The sequence below is a fragment of the Netta rufina genome, assembly GCF_964035555.1.
Source record: "Netta rufina genome assembly, chromosome: 21".
Lineage (NCBI taxonomy): Eukaryota > Metazoa > Chordata > Aves > Anseriformes > Anatidae > Netta > Netta rufina.
Window position 1 is genome coordinate 7,383,778 of NC_140145.1, and position 19,648 is coordinate 7,403,425.

The 19,648-nt window shown below is 52.8% G+C and overlaps 2 protein-coding genes across 2 annotated transcripts in view; both read right to left on the reverse strand.

Moving 5' to 3' along the window:
• The window catches only part of FAM222B (family with sequence similarity 222 member B), a 35,339-nt gene extending 22,544 nt beyond the window's left edge, over window positions 1-12,795 (reverse strand). The window contains exon 1 of the mRNA XM_084299497.1: window positions 12,744-12,795. The gene's annotated coding sequence lies outside the window, so the exon portion shown is untranslated. The remainder of the gene's footprint in view (window positions 1-12,743) is intronic.
• Window positions 12,796-14,285: 1,490 nt separating this feature from the next.
• ERAL1 (Era like 12S mitochondrial rRNA chaperone 1) lies at window positions 14,286-19,328 on the reverse strand. The gene is made up of 11 exons (XM_084299498.1): window positions 19,226-19,328; window positions 18,869-19,015; window positions 18,661-18,788; window positions 18,483-18,560; window positions 18,262-18,308; window positions 17,853-17,914; window positions 17,283-17,395; window positions 16,556-16,936; window positions 15,938-16,087; window positions 15,557-15,637; window positions 14,286-15,249 (listed from the first exon to the last, which is right to left on the reverse strand). Exons 1-11 carry the CDS (start codon window positions 19,317-19,319, stop codon window positions 15,127-15,129), a joined length of 1,404 nt encoding a protein of 467 aa, XP_084155624.1. The 5' UTR covers window positions 19,320-19,328; the 3' UTR covers window positions 14,286-15,126.
• Between the last annotated feature and the right edge of the window lie 320 nt (window positions 19,329-19,648).

The following is a 19,648-nucleotide window of genomic DNA, read 5'->3' on the forward strand; positions in this document are numbered from 1 at the left end:
CGCCCGTCTCAGCGCTCTGACAGACTCGCTGGGCAGAATTTCAAGCTCTGACAAAGTGATCTTATCACTCCTGCGCCGCGCTCGCTACACAAGCCCCTGATTCAGCAGCATGTAAAAAAAAAAGAAAAAAAATCTTCATTTGCATGAGAAGCACTCGCTGATCACAAAGTCTTCTGTTCAGCACTCCCCTTCCCATCGGCAGCAAGACGTGAGAGCTCTGCTCTCATTCTGCTGGCGGCCGAGGTGGAATATTCTGCCTGTGCTCCCCACGTTTGAAGGCGATCTTTCCCCAAGATTTTCGCTGTGTTTCGGAGTACCACAAAAGCTGCACACATCCAGTGCCAAGGCCCTCGTGTGCGATGCTTTCACTGGCACTTTTAATAACCCTGCCGCACAAAGGAGGTTTCATATCAACGTGCAGCCACCGCAAACACCTCCAAAATGTCTCAACAAGTCCAGTCTTTTCCAGTCTCCGTTTACAGCGCTCGGTGCCACGGCATGCAGAGCTTAAAGAGGACGGACTGCCATCGAGAGGGAGGTGCAGTCATGCGGAGAACAACGCTCTGATTGCAGTGAGATTAATCTCTGTCGTGGGAAACCCAATAAAACACGTATTTTGTTATCTTTCATGACAAAGGGGCTGTTAAAGCTTAACTGCGTTAGCAAAGTTTTGCCTTTGGACTAAGCCATGAGCCTGCAGCATGGAGGTAACGCACACCGGCAGAGGCAATTAGTCGGTTCTCTCCTGATTCGGAGGGAGAAAGTCCACGGTTTCAGCAGCTGAAGACTTTATGCAACAGTCCCGTGCCCTTTCCCGATCACCAGTGGGTCACTGAGGCTGGTCCCAGCCTCCAGGCAGCTCCAGAGAGCTCCTACCAGCTCTCACCTCCAGCTATCCGCCAGAGTTCGTCGCGAACCACGCAACCCGAAATCACACAGGACCCTGAGCTAACTCACCAGAAATACCTCCCATCCACGCAGCGACGCGGTCCCTGTTTGGAAACATCTCCTTTCATCTCAATCCAGCGCCGAGGAGTCAGGATCCGATCCCGAAGAGGTGCCGGGGCTGCTGCTGCTGCCTCCCGTGCGTCGCCGAGCATCTCGGCCGGCGCGTGGCCGCGAGGCGACGGCCCTACGACGGCTGCTGCTCAGCAACTCGTGGAGGCTGCATTTTGGAGCACGCTGCTCTAAGCTGCTTTGCTGGCAATTTCTGGCCCGCGCGGCGTGCGAGAGCACAGCCCCGGCCTCACAAAGAGCAGACCTGTAAATGACATCTCGAGGATTAAACTGATTGAGATGCAATTTGCCTAGCAACCATTCATTAAGCAGAGTTCACAAACAGGCCAGCAATCTATTCCACCTCCTTATCCGAGCAGTAAACAGATAGCAGTCTCTGCTGTGTCCTCTCTCCGCCAGCTCAGACACGTTGTAAACAGATTTTTCAGAAGTTTCGACTCCTACGGTCAACGGCGGAGCACAAATCCTGCCCTCCCAGCGCCAGGGATTCGGTTCCAGCCAGCGCCTCGCCGGCCTCGAGCAGCTCCAGAAGGATGACAACGCAAATCAGAAGGCAAACGGTGAAACATCTCCCCGGGATTTTCTCACCTCGAGCACTAAGTCTTTATCCCAGCCTCCTATCCCAATCTTTAAAGAAAAATCTTCATCATGCGAGCATGTGGCACTGCTGTCCTGATCGCTGAAAAAGACTCAATGAAAATCTTGTTCCCCTCCTTCGTCTTCTGAAAGGAGTTGAAAGGCACTTCCAAAGTTTTTGATAAAGGTTCCCCCCTTCAGAGAAGGAAGGAAAAGTCACATTCTCCCTCCCATTAAGTGTTTTTCCTCAAAATAAGCACGACAATGCCAGTGGCATCAGCAAAAATCAAGCCAGCTATTTCAACGTCAAGAATTCAGCTGGAAAGTTTAAGCGAAATCGTGATTCTGCGTCATTGTTTCCCCACAAGAAACATCTGATACTACCCCGTTCTGCCCCAAAATTAACCAACAAAGCTGAGCTCGGACACATTGCAGACTATATACCTGTACCTGCATGGTTTTACTTTTTTCTTCTGGGAAATCACTGCGACATCCAGCACGCTCTTACAATTAAATATGCAAGAAAGAAGAATTAAACTGGCTATGAATAATTAATCTCACATAATACTACTTCATAAGGGAAGTCTGGCTGAATATTCCCATGGAGGAGACGTCCCCAAATACAAGGCACACCACGACCAGTGGCTTTCCTTTTCTTATAGGGTCTACGAGTAACTCCATGGCTGCTGCTCGGTTCTGGAGTAGGTTCTTCCTGGCCGTGCCTCCCTTCTCCTCCTTTTCCCTGCCCATCAGGGTTCAGGAAAGCTTGAAGAAACGAGCTGCTGCACCGCTCATCTGCACCTCAGAGCTCGCAGGCTTCCCAAACACTACCCATTAAAAAGCAGAAAGCAATTATCTCCCTTCCCAGCGGAGGATAAAGCAAGTATGATGCAACAATTACTTACAAGATAGTATCAGGTTAAGGTTGGGAGAGAAAAAAAAAAAACAATTAAAAAGGTTTGCAGGAGCTAAGGAATGCAGTTTGCTCTCCCAGAGCCTATCTGGAGGAGAAAGATAGCATCAGCTCGCAGAGCAGACCTTCCTGCTCCGGGTTTACTTTTGGAGGCTACGGGACATAAATCGCAGCAAAGCTACGGCCCCATCCCTCCTGGCTCTGCCTCACTAGTTTCTAGAGCAAAAATCAACTGAAAATAGGTTTTTAATTGAAACCCTGAGTTGTTTCACCTAATATTTGCTGAAGTCTCCATAAAATTGGGATTTGGCCCTGGGCACTGTGCACTAGGTACCCGTGGGGTCAGCTCCATGCTGATCACTTGCTCCACGCGGAAATCCCCAGCTCCCCGACGTTTATCCGAGCAGCACGGCACGCAAACAGCCTCCTGCTGCAGAGCACGACTCCTGGAGACGTGCATTTGAAATCAAACCACACTCGGTGCTGCTTAAAGCAGAGCTGGGCACAGAGATGGTGACAGCCCTACGGCTCAAGCCCCCGCTGGAGGATTCGGCGCTTTTCTCCACCACAAACACGAGTCGGGGGTCCTCCTCCACGCCGGCAAAGTCACGCTGGAGATGTGCAGGTTTAATATGAATTTTCTATTAAAAATTAAGAAGATTAAATGAAACCTGTGAGCTGGAAGGTGCCGCCAGTGTTGCTTCGCTGCCGCGCTCGCTGCCCGGAGGAGTTGGATGCAGAGGCAGACGGGGATGGGGCACAGCACTGCTGGCTTTGGGATCCCCCACAGACTTCAGAAAGACTCCTTTATTTCAGCAGGAGGTGAGGACAGCGGCTGCACCCCGGTGCTGCTGGGTTTCAGTAGCACGGGGGGTTTACTGTCTGCCTTCTGCTCTTCTTTTTCCTTCATGCATGCGAGCACAGGGCAGGTGGCTCTCCATCGCATCCGTGGCGAGGGCTGGAGGAGCAGAACCCCATTTCCAGGTGCTTTTGGGGGTTGTTGCTACCAGCCAGGAGCTGGATGGAAGGTGGAGCCCGTAAACACATCATCCCGCTGAAAATCCCCGCGCCTTCTCTCCTGACATCCAGTCCTCTGGGCACCAGCACTGATCTTTGCGAGCTCGTCCCTTTCTGCCTGCCCGAATTTAATCACCTTGCCAGGAAGCATCCTGCAAATCCCCGGAGTTTACAGAAGCCAAGTTTAACCTTCAGTCCCTAGGAATGCTAACAGAACAGGAAAAAAAAAATTAACCCCGGCGCAACGACAACAAAAAGTCCGTAGCTGCACTCCTAACGACGCAGCAAACCGCAGCACGTGGCGGTATTTCCGAGCACCTTGCTGGGGATAAAACAGCAAACGGACCACAGCTTCCATTTTGAGGAACAGAGGGAAAAGCCAACGGAGCCGAGGCCGTCAGCAACAAGGCACCAGGGTGGGAGAATTAAAGGGAATACAGCACCACGTTTAAGCGATGGTAGAAATGTCACTGATTTGAAAAACAAGTCACCTTAAACATTTCAAATTTCGCCATCTCTGGTACTTCTCGTGGCTTAGCCTACTTTTCCCAACCTCATTTGCATCAGCCCAATAGGCCTCCTGCTGGGAGGCATTAAAATGGCAGCGCCCCATGGAGACGGGCTCCCTTCACCAAGCCAGGCTGAAGGACTAATAAGTATTCCTAAAACATTTTAAAGCCATTAATGGTGTTTAGTAAACATTTATTTAGAATTAGTGCCACCGGTAGAAGCTGCCTTAATGTGCTCTGCTGCAGCATCTGAGGGAAAGGTCGGGCAGAGCAGCAGGTACCCCCCAAAAATCCCAAAAGCCCCAAATCCGAGGCTCCTGCCCTATGCCACCCCACTGATTTGCCGTCCCCAACCCCAAAGCCGTTGTCTGGGTATCAATGTGTGATTCCCAAGAGCGCAGGGAGCCTTGCAGACCTCCTGGCTGGGGTTTGCAGGGGGGAATTTGGGTTCCTCTGACCGCCCGTGGCTGGAGGTGGGCCCCCAGTGCCACGCCTGGTTCCCAGCAGGGAGCTGTGCAGGATCAGCGCGTGTTTTTGTGGTGTTTGGGTGGCTGCAGGACAAATCCACTCCGCTTTTGGCGATTCATTCCGCCAGCTGAAGGGAGAGACCAGCACAAATGCAGTGTCCAGCTCGGCGGTACCGATACCTTGAGGATTTGGTACAAACGCAGGGTGCTCTCCACGAGTGGCCGGGCGACGCGTTATCTGCTCGGAGCCATCTGCACAAAACCAGGTAGGGTTTTATCGAAGCTCTGGAAAGCAGAATAAATCATTTCCTCCGTATCTGTGATCCTGACAGAGACAGACGCTGCAAATCCGCGAGCCGGCGAGTGCAGGCTTGTCTGGTTAGCAGAAATAAAATTATATCGGCATCATATCTGATTTATTTTTAATAAAAAAGAAGGCAAACCAGACCTTTAATATTGAAACACTCACAGCCAGCACCTCCCCGGCCCACAGGAGACATCACATACAGAGTAGAATTGTGAAAATAAACCCAGGATGGGCAGTGGCATTTCTCCTAGGAAGAGCCATCGCAGTCGAGACGCGTTTTAATTGTCACACGTAATGAAAAGCACCCGACTCCTTCTTCATTTGCTGTCCTTATTGCTAACAGTGTAGGGCCGTGAGGTTTCTCAGGGTGTTTTCTGACACCACCAGCGTGGCCGTGCCCCGTCAGGGCATCAGGAGCGAGCTCGGTGGCCACCACCACGCGGTAAAAATAGCGCAGCCCCCTGCCACAACGTCCCTACCAGGTTCCCGGCACCATTCCCTGAGGCATCTCTGCATGAACACCCTGTGGAAATGGGGAAACTGGCACTGGAAACTCACCGAAGGGGAACGCTGATCCCTTGGGACATCACAGCCACTGCTTTAAAGCCTCCTTTCCCCAAAGAGCCCTCAGCTCCATCTCCGAAAGCTACCAGAGGGTAGTAAATAAATTATATTCCCCAAAAGCGCTGTGAACAAGAGAAACTCCTCCAAATTCAGCGAGAAAATCCTCGCTGAATTTGGTCCTCAGGCAGCAGCCACGTCCAAGGGTCCACACGGGGTGACTGGGATCCGTGTTTTATTTCCCGACACCCTCGGAGTAACTTCTAACACCTGAACTCGCTGCTGCCCTGGGTGTTACTGGGTGAGCCGAGCGCTCCAACGCGTGGATTACGACAAAAGAGCCACCAAGCATCTTCAGATCTCACTTTCCTCCACAGACGGAGGTTCCTGCGCTTTCACGGGCAGTGCTGCACCAGAATAAAATCCGATTTAATTGGCTCCTAAACAGCCGAGCAACCGCTTTCATTTGATTTCAGCGGCAGTGATTCCTAAATCAAGCGGCTCGACCTCCAGCATGGGATGACAAGCAAACAGGACAAGCAGAAAGGGACATCACAAAGCTACCCGGAGCCCCAATCTGTCAGCCCTGGGATGCCACACAGCCCTGCAGCACCCACTGATTAACCAGGACCAGCAAACGATCCGATCTTTGCTCCAGAGGAACCGCTACAGCGGCTGGGATTGAACCCTAGGTGCAATTTCCCTCGTGCACGCTAGATGGGAGCATGGAAAACCTTAATTCTTTCCTGCCTTGGCTGAATGTTAAGTGGCTGAAATGTATAGCACGCTGTCACATTCGGAGAAGCCTCTTCTGTCCTTCATCTGCAGCTTGGCTAATTGACACGCTGCGAGTAAGAAGCTGCCCGGAACTATTAAGGCTAAGCTGTGCTGGAAATGAGTAGTAAATAGGAGAGAATATACAGCAGAAGTATTAACCATAGCATTCAGACCGCTTTTTAAAGCACACGTATTCCATTTCCAGAGCATTTCAATAACCAGCGCCGATGAGATCCATCACAGAAATTGGATTTAGGTTTTAGAAACCTTTGGCTTATTTTCACAACCCAGTGATTCTATAAATACCACCTTGGTCAGGAAGAGGAACGAGAGATGGGAAGGTGCAAGAGGCTTCAGGAACGTTGCTGGAGCTTTGAGTGGGAAACAAACACATTTCTGGAAGATACTGGGGGAAGTATGGGGAGAAACAGCGCCCCGGAGTCTTGCAAAAGGATCTCAACACAGATGAGAGCAGCAGAGCATCGAATCTCCCTGGGATTTCACTACACAGAAGTCTTCAGGAAAGTCTCTTAAAAGTCACTTGTTCCCAAACCACGCCATTTCTAAATTTAACCACCGAAAAGAAGAACTCGACTCAGACAATGGCACCACCAGGAAGAAAGGCACTGGGAAGAGCTGCTCTCCCTCGCCCGCTTCGGCCTTTTCACTTATTGATTTTCCTCCACATTCATTCACGAACGCTCAGCACGGTTGTGAATAACCTGAAGTCAAAGAACACACGAATTACCAGCTCTAGGAACACATCGCCTGTTCCAGAAAAGCCGAGGGCTCTCCTGGAAGTGCACAACAGGCTGGGGAGCGGATAAAGGGCAGCCAGCAAATGCCCGTGGTTCCCTTCCACAACGAAGCCCAAGCATCCTCTGTCATCCCCTAAATGGCTCTTTGCCCCCCAAACCATCAGGCTTCGTCCTCGGGGTCCTCGTTTACCTCCTGAAACTCAAGGAATAGGAATAAACTCGTCAAAGAACGGGCTGGTTACAGCTGCTACGAGCCAGCCCCGCTCACCTCGCAGAGGGTCCCGGTGTCACCTGCAGGGCCGTGGGGAACAGCACACCAAGACAAGGCTGAGAAATGGTGACAGAATAAAAGGAAGAACGGAGACAAATGACTTTGCTGGAGAGTGGAGTAATAAACTGGGCGAAGGGCTCCCCTTTCCAGGTGTTAAGTGGTTTTTTTTTCCCGTTCCATGCTAAAATAATAGATCAGCAGAGGAGGAAGTTACTCCGGGGAGTGGAGTTTCCATTTTTTTGGAAAGGCTGACACAACGCCCTTTCCATCCAATGGAATCTGAAATACACAGATTTATGGGATTGGCTCGAGACAGCCATCGTAGGACACTTTTCAAAGCCTTCTGCCTGCAGGAGCTGCCTACAGAGAGGAACAAAACGAGCAGCGAGACAACAGCCACAGGAAAGGGCAGGGCTGCGGGACGCGAGTCCTCCAAAAGGCACGTTCCAAGTTTTTAAGCAAGCTGACAGCAAGAAGAGGGATCGCAGGATACAGCCGAGGGTGCAGGGGGGTCAGGAAACGAGCAAACCCCGCGGCGCTCCGTCCTGACTTCTGCAGGCAGGAGCAAACGAAACCACGTACCGTTTCTTCTTCCACTGCGTTCTCCCTCAAGCCCCGAGTGATTTTTCCCTGCCTCCATCCACCCGACAGGGCGGAATTAAGGGGCAGGCAGAGCCTGGCTCCCATCCTAGCTGCTGAGCACAGGACGGGGAGACAGCCCGAGTCTGAGGGGCGAAATTGCAGAAAGGAAGCGAAAGGGAGACGGGCTCCGAGCAGCAAAGCGCATCCCCATACCTATTTCCACTCGCCCTCACGTGGTTCCCGAATTAGAAACAATCAGAATCCTGCTGGAAACAATATACAGCTCCCTAATTGGGTTGTCTGCGCTGCAGACGTCAGCAGCGTATCGCCTAGCAGATCGCTTTTTGAGTGTTTTTTTTTTTCTTTTTTTTTTTTTTTAAATACTAAAAATAGCTTCGCTTGCCTGGTTCACCTTCCCTGCACCGCATCGCTACGAACCTACAAATCCCTCACTCACCGCACGGCGGCTGCGAGCTGGGGGCATTCAGGATCCGCTCCCTCCGGAGGCAGGATGCGGCGCCTGGAGCCCTTCGACAAAATCTCCCCGCGAGCCTCAGCCTCGGATGCGCTGTGTTTACAGAAATCCTCATTTCTAACACATTTCCCTGTAGTATGCCCGTCAGCGCATCTCGTTAGAAGCCCAGAGCAGCTCAGCTACCTCCGAACAAATAAAGAAGCCAGCAGCTCGCTTCAGCTGCCCCGTGTGGTTTGAAAACTTTAAAGCCTCACCCCACCAAATGACACTCCTGTGAGATGATCCCGGTAACAAAATATCGCCGTTTTCTTCACAAAGCCTGGGAACTTGGATCTTCAAGCACAGCGTCAACGAGTTACACGCTGGGAATCCACAAACTGAGCATCGTTTCTGAGCACTACCGGAGAAAATCCTAACAATAAACCACATAAAAAAACAAGGGGGGAGGCGTGATGGCAGACAGACTGCACTGGAAAAGGGTCTGCAGGGTTTATAAAGCTGGATCAGCCGTGGGCCGCAGTCACTGCTTCTTTAAAATGCCCAATTTAAATCAAAAGCCGAAAGAGGCAGCCAAAGATCCTGCCAGTCTCTGGCAGTCCCAAACCGAACCCGGCTCAGGTTGACTGAGGCCAAGCTCCTGTTTTTTGGATAGGAAGTTTAGCTTTTGAAGAATGCAATCCACAGGAAAATATCTTTGGGCACGTTTAAAAAACAACCTGCGAGGATCCCAGCTGGCAGGACACCTTTTAGTACCTCTGTTCCTCGGTAGCTGACTCAGTATTTGCAAAACAACTTCTTTATAGAAAGAAAAAAAAGATGAACAGTGTGACAAACTCCTTCGAGCATTCATAGTCAAACCGATGCTGTGCAATTAAAAATTGCTCACAGAGCCCATTGTGATTAAGATTTTACCACGAGTCACAAAATGCAGTGGGGAAGTGGCACAACGCACAAACAACGGGTTGAAATTCTTCGCTTTCCAGCCAGAAAAAAAGCTTCAAACGCAGTCCCTTCCAGATTTCACCAGCCTCTGAAACCTGTCCTCACCTCCAGCAGCATCTCACCCCAAAACACACCCCAGAGGCTCCAGCAGGCCGAGGGACGAGCAGCCTGATACTCAAACAGTGGCTGTGGTGTCTCAGCAAACTGCTACGTGCTCCTGAGGCAGTTCTTTAAAAGTTCCAGCCGTCTGCTAAATAAATCAGGCAAGCTGAGCTTTGGCTGTGCTCTCAGTGGGGTGGTTAGTAATTCCATAAATCCTGGAATCCTGGAAATGACCAGGCTTTAGAGAAACGCGACATGGACATGACTTCATCGCCCATCCCCATCAATCAGCGCCTCCCCTCGCTGCCACAGCTCGCCTGCTGCAGATGAGGGTGCTGAGCAGCACGGGCACGGGACGTTCTGGCTCGGGGCTCTGAGGACAAGAGGTTTTGGGGTGGCAGGAGCGTGCCTCTGCCCTCTCCATCCCTGTGGGCCAGCCAGGAATGAGTCAAGGGCAAAAACGGGGAAGAATAACCGTGAATGGACGAGCCACGGTGGAAGGGAAAAGTGAAGGAGGAAACAAGGAGTTTCCATCCCATATCGTGGTGTTTCGGTGCGTGCAGCTGAGGACGCAAGCTAAAGCTCGCACACATCTTAAAGCAGTCTGCATTTCTGGAGAGCACAGATACCTCGACAGAAGCCTTACTTCTCCTCTTCATCTCCAGTAACAGCTCCCAGAAGCAAACGTAGCTAAAGCAGCGTCTCTGTCAGAGGACAACTTGAAACAAATACAAATAAGACCAGAATTACGGCAGATAGCCAAGCTGCAAAGAACAAAAGGGGGATTTAATTTGATGTTGGGAGAGAAAGACAATCCTACGTGGACACTCTCCAACGTACTTCTGATGTTATTAACAGCAAGAGCACCTCAGGCTGTGCTAAAGCAGAAAAAGCGTGAATCTATTTGCAAAGTGAATGGAAAGGGGGGATCAAAAATACCATCTTATTAAACGGCGTGCGTTTGGTGCTAAGTGCATTATTTATCCGCTCGAGAAATTCCCCAAATGAGAGCGGGTGCCCGAAGTAAGGTCACTGCTTGATGTCAATTCCAAAGCAGAACTGCGCCTTGTGAGGATTTCAGCACATGCCTGCTCTTTTATCTCAGCACAAAACGAGATCTATTTTTTTTTACACTTCAAAAGCCACGTAAGGCAACAAATAAAACACACGCCGAGCACGAAGGCCCAGAAAACATGCCAGCATCTCTCAGCAGTCATCCTTCCCGTGTCATCCGTTCTGTCAGATTTATCTGGTTTTGCTTAATTCGGGTTCCACTGATAGGCATCTTTCCTCTCTAGACCATCAGGCCGGGTAGACTTGAACTCGATGTGGCTTCTTAAAATAGCAGAGAGAAACTACAGCCTATTCATCAACCGCTCTCCCAGCTCCAGCTCTGCTTAGGACTCTCCCCGAAGAGGGTCAATCTCTGATTTCCTCACCTCAGAAATTCTACCCGACCGCACCGTGTAAAGAGCACTTGAAAAAACAGATACAGCCTTTCTTTTTTGGAAGCTTTTCCCCCTGAAAGCTGTATTTATTGCGGAACAATCCTATATTTATTGTAAATCCCACTCTCCTTTTGTCCTGACTCATACTTGTTTGTGATCCAAAACCTCCTCTACCAAAATCTACCAAACAGTCAATTTTCCTGTGCTTGCTTTCCGTTCCTGCTGCTTTTTTCTCCCCTTTTCAGGTCCTCTTGGACCTGTTTTGCACCGCTCCAGACCCACCTGCCTGCTGCTTCTGCATCCTTCATTCCCCGGGCTGCTGCAGGCAGTGAGACCTTGTTCTCTTCATCTCTAATATCTGTAATATGTTTCAACAATGTCTTCCCCGCTGCCTTATAAATCTACTTAAATGAATGCACTTCCTAGCTAAGGCAGCTCCGCTCCTCCTCGCGTTTTTAACCTCTTTCAGCATCAGCCCTTTCCACTTTCATCGAGTCAAGGAGCCTCACGTGAGGATCAGGTCTCTGTGACAGCACGATCCTGTAACCTGTGCTCACAAGAGCGGCTTTCACGTGTGTTTTCAGAACAGAAAAGAATGAAACGCCCACTGAATTCAGCCCATGATGGCTTTTCCCTCTACGGACTGCTTTCTAAGCTTATTTTGGATGAAAAATTGCAAGTGCTCTGCTGCTGCTTCCCATCCACGTGAAATGAGTAACGCTGGGCTCTAACAAGTTCAGATTCAGGTGGCAAAGACCCACTCGGAAACGCGTGCGCAGGGAGGAAAAAGCAACCATCACGAGTCTGCTCCTGCCAAGGCAGCAGCAGCAGCCACAGGACTGAATCAGACAAAGTTCCTACAGCACGTACACAGAGCCCACGGAGCCCAGGAGGAGTTATTTGAAGGTATCCCCGCTGCTCCAGCACAGACACCGCTCGGGAGCCCTGCGGGGTGCTGCTCTCTTACAGCCACCCCGAAAACAAAGCAGCGCCTTTCTGCAGCAAAGAGGTAAAAGCCTTACGGGAAAAAGTTTTCTAAGCGAGCTTGTGACTTTAGTTGTGATAAAAATGAACGAGAACGATTAGGACCATCGCAAAAAGTGGGTGCAAAGTGTTCCTGAACTAGGCAAGGCCAGAACCGGGCTGCACGGGATTTATCCTACGGGCGGTACGGGGCCGGGAGAGGCAATGTCAGCGAGGGCAGCACACCTCGGCCAGCCCCACGCCACACAGCCGAGAGCTTTCAAGCACTTCACCTCCTTCAAGCAGCCCGGCCGCACCTCCTCCTCCAGCTGTCTTTCTGCGCGTTTTTTTTTTTGTGTGCGTGTTTTTGCATTTTTTTTTTTTTTTTTTTTTGCTTTCCCCTTCACGCTCCGCCGTTCAGCTTCCCGTTCAGGTGCTCCAGAAAAAGGGCTGGCAGGAAATCAGAGGGCCCAGGGCGGCGTTAACAATGGCTCTTGCAAAACCGCGCCGCCGAGAAGCCGCTCCAGCTCCTTCCCCCCCTCCACACACCCCCCTTTTTCCACACACCCCTCCCCGGTGCCTCCGGGAACCGTGGCACAAAGGAATCGCTGCGAAGCTCCCCGGGGAGAACAGAACCGGGGAGGGCCCCCCCTTTAGGAACCGGGCCCCGGGGCCTCCCGTTGGGGCCGGGCCGAGCCGTGCGGGCCCCTCCTGAGGCGAGCACCGGGGCTGTGTGAGGAGAGGAGGGGGGGGGGGGGGCGGCCCCGTGGAGCCCCCCCCCCCCCCCCCACCCCGGGCTCCGGTCAGGCCGCAGCCCTCACTCCCCCCCCCCCCCCTTTTCTGTCACCATTACACCTTTTGTCCCGCGCGCGCTGTCGCGACACTCCCCCTATCGCGACAGGCGGCGTGAGGATGCGTGTGTGGAGAGATGGGGGGGGAGAAACCGGGAAGGACAATGAGGAAAAGAGGCGATGGGGGGGGGGGGGGAAAGAACGGAAAAGCCCAGCTCGCCGCTTGTGCCCCCCCCCCCGTACACCTCCTGGAGGCCCCGCACTTACTCTCGGTGCCCCTGCCCGGGCCTCATGGCGCCGCCGCCGCTGTGCCCGTGCCGGCCCCGCCGCTCCCCCCCTTCCTCCTCCTCCTCCTCCTCCTCCGCCGCCGCCGCCGCCGCCGCCCGCCCCGGCCGTGGTGGCTGCGCCAGGAGCCGCCGCGCATGCGCCCCGCCCGCCAACGGCCCCCGCCGCCCCGCCCCGCCGCCATTACAGCGCCCCCTCCTCCTCCTCCGCCTCCTCCTCCTCCCCTCAGCGGCCCCGCCGCCATGACAGCGCCACCGCGCGGCCGCCATTAAAGGGCGGGAGGAGGGCTGAGGGGAGGGGGGGGGGGTTGCGCGTTTCGGCGCGGAGCTAAGGAATTAAATGTGTGAATTTGTGACGGAAAAGCGGCTCGCTGTTGAGTTTTTGTTTGGTTTTTAATAAAAATGAAGGAGATGGGGTACAGAAGGGAAAGGGGGACGCAGACAGGCGCGGCGACATGGCGCCCGGGGGCTGTGGTGGCTGTGAGGGGGGCAGTTGCGGGCTGGGGAAGTAACGCAGAGCTCCCCACACAGGGACAGGGACACGGTACTTGTGCTGAGAGAGTAGAATCACAGAGTCATAAAATCATTAGGGTTGGACCAAATGATCTTGGAGGTCTTTTCCAACCATCACCCTCCTGCCAATGTCACCTCAAAGGGTTTGGGTTCCCTGTAGGAACTCCCAGAAGACCCCTCCAGATCTCTCCCTTCAGCCCAGAGGTGTTGGTTTGTAACAGCACACTGGATTTCACCCCAATTTCTGGAAGGAAACTATTCAGTACTGAAAAAATTGAGCCTGAACTCAAGCCCACAGACTCAGCCCCACACCTAAAGCAGCACACAGCACCACTGAGCGCCCCCAGCCCCCTTTGCTCAGCCTGCAAAAGCCTTGCCCACACCCTGACCCATGTCAGAAGCTCTACATCCCCAACAGCCTCCCCAGCCTGAGCTGCTGCCCCAACTTTGGCCTCTTCTTCAGCTCTGATGGTCTCTAACTTCCAGTCTGCAACCTTGGTGCAAAGAGTAATGACTCTGTAGTAATGTTCCTGTAATAAACTGAGTCCCTAAGAAAAGGGTTGCCATCTGTTTCTGCATGACTAACTAGCCCTTCTGAAGTAAGCACCTACGCAATGCTGCTAGAGGCATCTTCACACCAAATCCCTCAATGTTCATTCATTAGCCAAACGTCCAAATGGGTGTAAAGCCAGGACACCACTGGGCACTGAAACCAAGATGTGTTGAGGCAGGAAGACACCTATTCCCTGCTCTGCATGCCCTTCTTACAAATATGCTCCAGCAAATGCTTGTGTGTTCAGCAAGCAGTTCTCTGGCCTCTCTGCTCCCTTCACCTGCAGTCAGGGAAGCAGCTCGCATACACACCAGGAACGGATCACAGTCCAAGCTCCATTTCTCTGCTTCTTCAATAATCCACTCAGAAGAGGGTGGCACCAGGCACATCCCTCCTGAGTCAGCACCACCTGCCAGGAGCAGTGAACTGCCTAGGACACTGAGGGGAAGGATGCCAGGGTAAGGAGAAGGAACACATTTTTATTAACTAAAGCATAGAAAAGGTGAACGTGAAAGAAATAGCTGGCAGTCGTCTAAGCGGAAGGTGCACACATGCCTGTGGCAAGAGCTCCAACACAGCAGCTGGAAACCACTGGCCTTCATGACCTATAGAGTTTCAGAGCTCTCTGCCCCACCCCGTTATGAGAATGTTTCTGCTAGCCAGCAAACTCTTCCAACTCAAGCTCCCTGGGCAATACTGACTCCCTCGCAGCTCTACTCACAACCATGAACAGGGTGCAGAGCAAGAAGCATGACAGAAATGAGAACACCACATGGGCTGGGGTAGCCCCTTCCTCCTGCATTACCACGGCTGGCATCACTCAGCCTTCAGAAGAGATGATAAACGTGCGCTAACAATTCTTCACTGCGACCCTTTGCTAAAGGACAGGAGATGTTCCCCCACACTTCGAAGAACCACAGTATTCACCCTTCCCTTTTTGAGCCAGACTCTTGACTCAAATCATCCTGAACTTCCAGCCACAATCGCTTGGCAGCAGGGATGTGGGACACAGCCCAGAAGCAGATGACAGCTCTGCAAATGCGGTGCTAGAACCACACACGCACCAGGTTCTCCAATGTGTGTCCCATTTCCATATGATAAGGCGTAGAAGATCTGTAGAGTTTATTTCCATTTGGGCCATTCCCCAAAGAATAATATATTCTACTTCAGCCCGCTATCTGGACTCCATCCTCCTGTTTCTGGATTGAGCAAAGGTGTTAAGATACCTGCAGCACAAACTGGGAGCGGTTTCTCTGCACGACCACAGAGCTCAACGGCTGTCAGAGCCTCCTTAAAGAGTTCAACTCTTCACCTCCACCTTGAGCTTCAAGCGGACATCACAGAGGAAAGCGTTCATCAGGTCCTGGCCAGCCTCCTGAGCGATCCTGCTGATAACCGTACCTCTTTTTCCAATCAACATCATCTGTATTAAAACCCAGAGAGAACACCATCACTCTCATTCTTCCTGTGGGGAGGAGTCACCTAAGAAAACAAGGGTGCGGGCACAGAAGCGTATACAACATAGCAGCCAGGGATGTCCTACGACCAAACCATGGGCAACTGATTGCTTCAGAAAGGTGCAAGGTGTTACTGAACGGCCTGTGACTGTCACAGACCTGGATCTTTCCAACACAGAGCCCACTGCTGAGAGAAAAGGTGTCTAACACAGCAAGGGCACACATGCAGGAGCAAGGGGGCCTCCTCTCATGCTCCCCAGCTCTCTTACTCACCATATGAGACTTCCTTGGGACCACGAGGTTCTGCACAATGAGGAGCTCTCCGCTTGGCCCTTCCTCCCACAGCTCTGTCACCTGCAACAGCAAGCACAAACCCAGCAGCTCAGCACAGGACCTCACAATTCAGCACAGGATCTCTGGAGCCACAAATGTGACTCTTTCACAGACTAAAGCTTAGCTCCCTGGAACATGCACGTGTGTGACCCCACTTAAAACACACAAAGGCTCTCGCTGCCCGACACCCAACTCCCAGGTCATCCCACGTGGCCTGTGAAGGGTCTGGCAGATTTCACAAACTCAAAAAAAAAAAAGGAATTTTCATCACACTGCCAACAAAATAACTTGAAGGCAAGTCCGCTTGCACACGCTTCCCACCTGAGTCACGCCATAGGGCACCTCCAGGGGCAGGTACTCCAGAATCTTCTCCCTGATGATATTGTCACAGATCTCTTGAGGGGACTGGCTGGTCAGGACCCCGCTGTGAAACTCCCACGGGCCTGGCTTGGCTTGCATCAGGAGGTAGCGCTGTCAGCACAGAACACCCATCACACCCGTTAGCTGCCGCGTGCCATCCTTGTAGGGCCACAAAGCTCTGTGGTGAGTTGCTATGAGGATGCTCCTTCTAGCCACCAGGGCGGTGGCGTAATATCTTTGGCATGGAATGGAGAAAGGGAAGCTTCTGAAACTGAAACAATCCCAAAAGGTCACACCTCCCGAAGTCATTTGTACGAGCTACAAAAGCCTACAGTACTACTCGCAGCTGCGTGATGCTGCATCGGGCGTCCATCATTATGGACAGGCTGCTATTTGGGGAGCCTCAACTAAGACAGAAAACTCTGGAGATGTCAAAAGAGAACACATCCCCCAGCACAGACCCACCCCAGGCCAAGGACAGCAGCTCTGCTGGCTCGTCACAGGAGGAGCAGCTCAGTACGAAGCCCTAGGGTGCCACGAGGTGTTTCACAGCCTAACAGCAGCTCAGGCTGCAGTTACCTTCAGCGTATCCACCTCCTCTCCTGTGAGAGCTGCCAGCATGAAGATCTCCTGGAAGCGTGGCCAGCCCTTCCTGTTTTTCAGATCTCTGCATTCACGGGGCTTTGGCCCTTGTGCTTCTGTGACACGATCAGCCCTCGTGTCACTGCTGCTATCCAAGCCAGAGCCTTCTTGGGCTTTAACTGTTTCCTGCAGACCAGGAGACTCGTGGGCCCGGTTCTCAGGTGGAGAAGCCTGAGTGTTTTTAAGAACAGTTTTTGCTGAAGAACTCAGATTGTGTTTAAATGGAGACCTCACTTCCAGCTTCTTTCCGTTTACAACTCCCTCTGTTAGCTCAGTTACGAGTTCCAGCAGGATGTACTTCTTCTTCAGCAGATCCACCTGGTACGAAAGAGAGGTATCACAAACTTGTCCCAAATGAGGCTGGCATCCGGACCCTGGCTGTTGGGGAACTGAAAGAATCCCCCCAGGGCCAGCAGCTGCACCAGGACATCTGCAGCTGAAGCAGACAGCTGGCCAGCTCCACTGTTGGACCAGCGGTTGTTTCCAGGCTGATTTAAATTCTGTTTTGCAGCAGACAGCTGCAGGGACACGTGTGCGTGCAACACAGACACATAAACACACAAATATTCTGCAGTGGAGAGGAAAATCAGTGTCCTTTGACATACCCGGAAACACACCGGTGTGACTGACTGCTAAAGGCAGGACAAACGAGCTCCTCATTTACCTTGTTCAGAACCAGGACGCTGGGGACATGGGGAAACTCAGAAAGACACTTCAGCACCTCTTGGCTCAGACAGTTTCGTGTCCAGTGATCCGACACATCCACCAAAACCAGGACTGCCAGGAAAGTGAGGGAAATATAACGAACCTGTATTGTCCAAAACCTTAGTTTTAAGTTTCCTTGCAGCCCATGGTTGAATCGTTTCCCTCCTGCTGCTACTTCTCTCTCTTGTAGAGGACAGCATGCAGGTGGAGCCAAAAAGGAGTGTTTTAGTTGATAAAACAATAAATCCAATTTATACTTGCTGTGCTAAAGAGATCACAAGTTCTAAAATGCAACATCCACGCCCATACGTTAACCCAAGCTTCAGACTTCCGCATCAGACAACGCTAATCCCCTCCCTTGGTGAAATAATTCAAGTTTTTTCAATGCCCTTCCCTCCTACCTCCTAGTTAAAGCTCCCAGGACTGCTCTTACTGCCCAGTAACGTATCCAGATACCGCAGTAGGAGGGCTGTAAGTTTGTGTGGCAGATAAAGGGTTTGGCTTGATGCAAAGGAACTTGAGCACCCACCTAAATCTGCATGTTTCATGCTGTCCCATGGGTCTGTCAGCATGGCCTCTTCTAGTTTATGCCTGAAAGACAAAGGCAGATGGATAAGCCAGACATGAGCTGGACGACAACCATCTTCCTTCCCCCTGCAGGGGAGGAAGCAGCACTTTCCATCGTCCCAGCTCACGCCGAGCTGCCTTGCTGGCTACAACAGCCCTCACTGCACACACACACAGAATCAAACACACAACGGGGCTGGAGGGATTCTACAAGTTCTGCGTGCTGCTGAAATAGCAACAATAAAAAGGTGAGAAACCAAAACGAGGCTAAAAATAGAAGTTCCTGCCCTTTCTATTTTACAGACTCGTCACTTTCTGCTCTATCAAACCTCAACTTGACAGAACCCCGTCTCTCCCTGCAGCAGCGATACCTTTTGGCTTTCAAGGGACTGGTGAGGCCAGGCGTGTCCAGAATGACCTAGGAAGGAAAAAAAAAACAGATCCTGTCAGTCTGCCTGCAGCCAGTGGCAAAACTAAAACTTACATCTGCGTGATTAATTTTGTAAGAGATACAAACGAGAAAATCCTTCACTATCTGGCTAGCACTCCCTGCTGCCTCAGGCACGCCATTTCGGCAGCGCTGGAAACTCACCAGCTGGGTGTCCTCAAATGTGACGACTCCCTGGGCTTTGCATCGGGTTGTGTGCACTTTCTTCGAGACGGGGAAAACCTGTAAGAAATCAAAAACATTCCACATCCAGGACACGTGAAAGAAGGGATTTAGCAGCCCGAATCTGGTGCTGTAACACATTTATAACAGCGTTCAGTACCTTTCTGCCCAAGAGCTGGTTAGAGAGTGTGGACTTCCCAGCATTCGGTGCTCCAATGATGGCGATTCTTAAAACTTTGGGGTTCTGGGGCTGGTCAGGCCGGTCCCGTAACAGCCGTTTTTGCTCCTCTGGGGGGTTAGAAGGAGCCCGAATGTTGCTAAATCCCCACTGACAGCCCCAGGGACGGCCCCGGGCCGCTACCACTCACCTTTACTGGTGGCCACGGGCGGCGGGTGCTGGCCCAGAGCGCAGACCGGCTTCTCAGCAGGGATGCCCAGGATGCTGCCGAGCGCGGAGCTGCTCCCGCTGCAGCGGGCACCGAGCCCCCTGAGGGCCCGACTCTCCAGGGGACGAGCTGAAAAAGCAGCAAAAGCTCCAAATCGTACCGAAAACGCCCCAAAACTGAGGAGAACCGTTCCCACAAAGCCCAGCCGGCTGCCCCCTCACAGAGGGCCGCTGGGCCTGCCCCCGCCTCACACACACGGGACCGGCCCCGCTCATCCCCAGTAGCTCCGGTCCCGGGTCCCCAACCCCAAGGCCCCGGCTCCAGGTCCCCGTTCCCCACCTGCCCCCCCGGGACGTGCCCCCGCCGCCGCCGCAGCCCTCAGGGCCCGGCTCAGGGCCCTGCCCGCCGCCGCCACAGCGCCGGGCGCCGCCATCTTGCCCCGCCGCGGGGCAGGGCGGGAATGCCACCGCCGCCCGCGCCCATTGGCTGAGAGGGGGCGGGGAGCATAGAGACGGGGAGGGGCGGGGCAGAGCGCCGCGCCGCGCCGCGAGGGGTTGTGGGAAGGAAGCGGGAGGCTGGGGGGGGGCGGGGTTAAAATGGGCGGAAGGGGGGTTGTGGTGGTGTGGGCGGGGCTTAAACGGACTGGGCGGGGCTTAAAGGGAGTGGGCGGGGCTTGTGGTGGAGCTCCCCCTGCCGGCCCCGCCGCGTGTTGCTGGAGCGCCCAGTGCTCCCAGTGCTCCCAGTGCTCCCAGTGCTCCCAGT

Bases quoted from the DNA above. Each gene is read 5' to 3' on its own strand.
- ERAL1 (XM_084299498.1), bottom strand. From the start codon at position 19,319: ATGGCGGCGCCCGGCGCTGTGGCGGCGGCGGGCAGGGCCCTGAGCCGG. The intron at 18,789-18,868 runs GTGAGTGGTAGC...CTAACCCCCCAG, and splicing joins GCCCGTGGCCACCAGTAAAG to AGGAGCAAAAACGGCTGTTA. The intron at 18,309-18,482 runs GTGAGTTTCCAG...TTTCCTTCCTAG, and splicing joins CATTTGAGGACACCCAGCTG to GTCATTCTGGACACGCCTGG.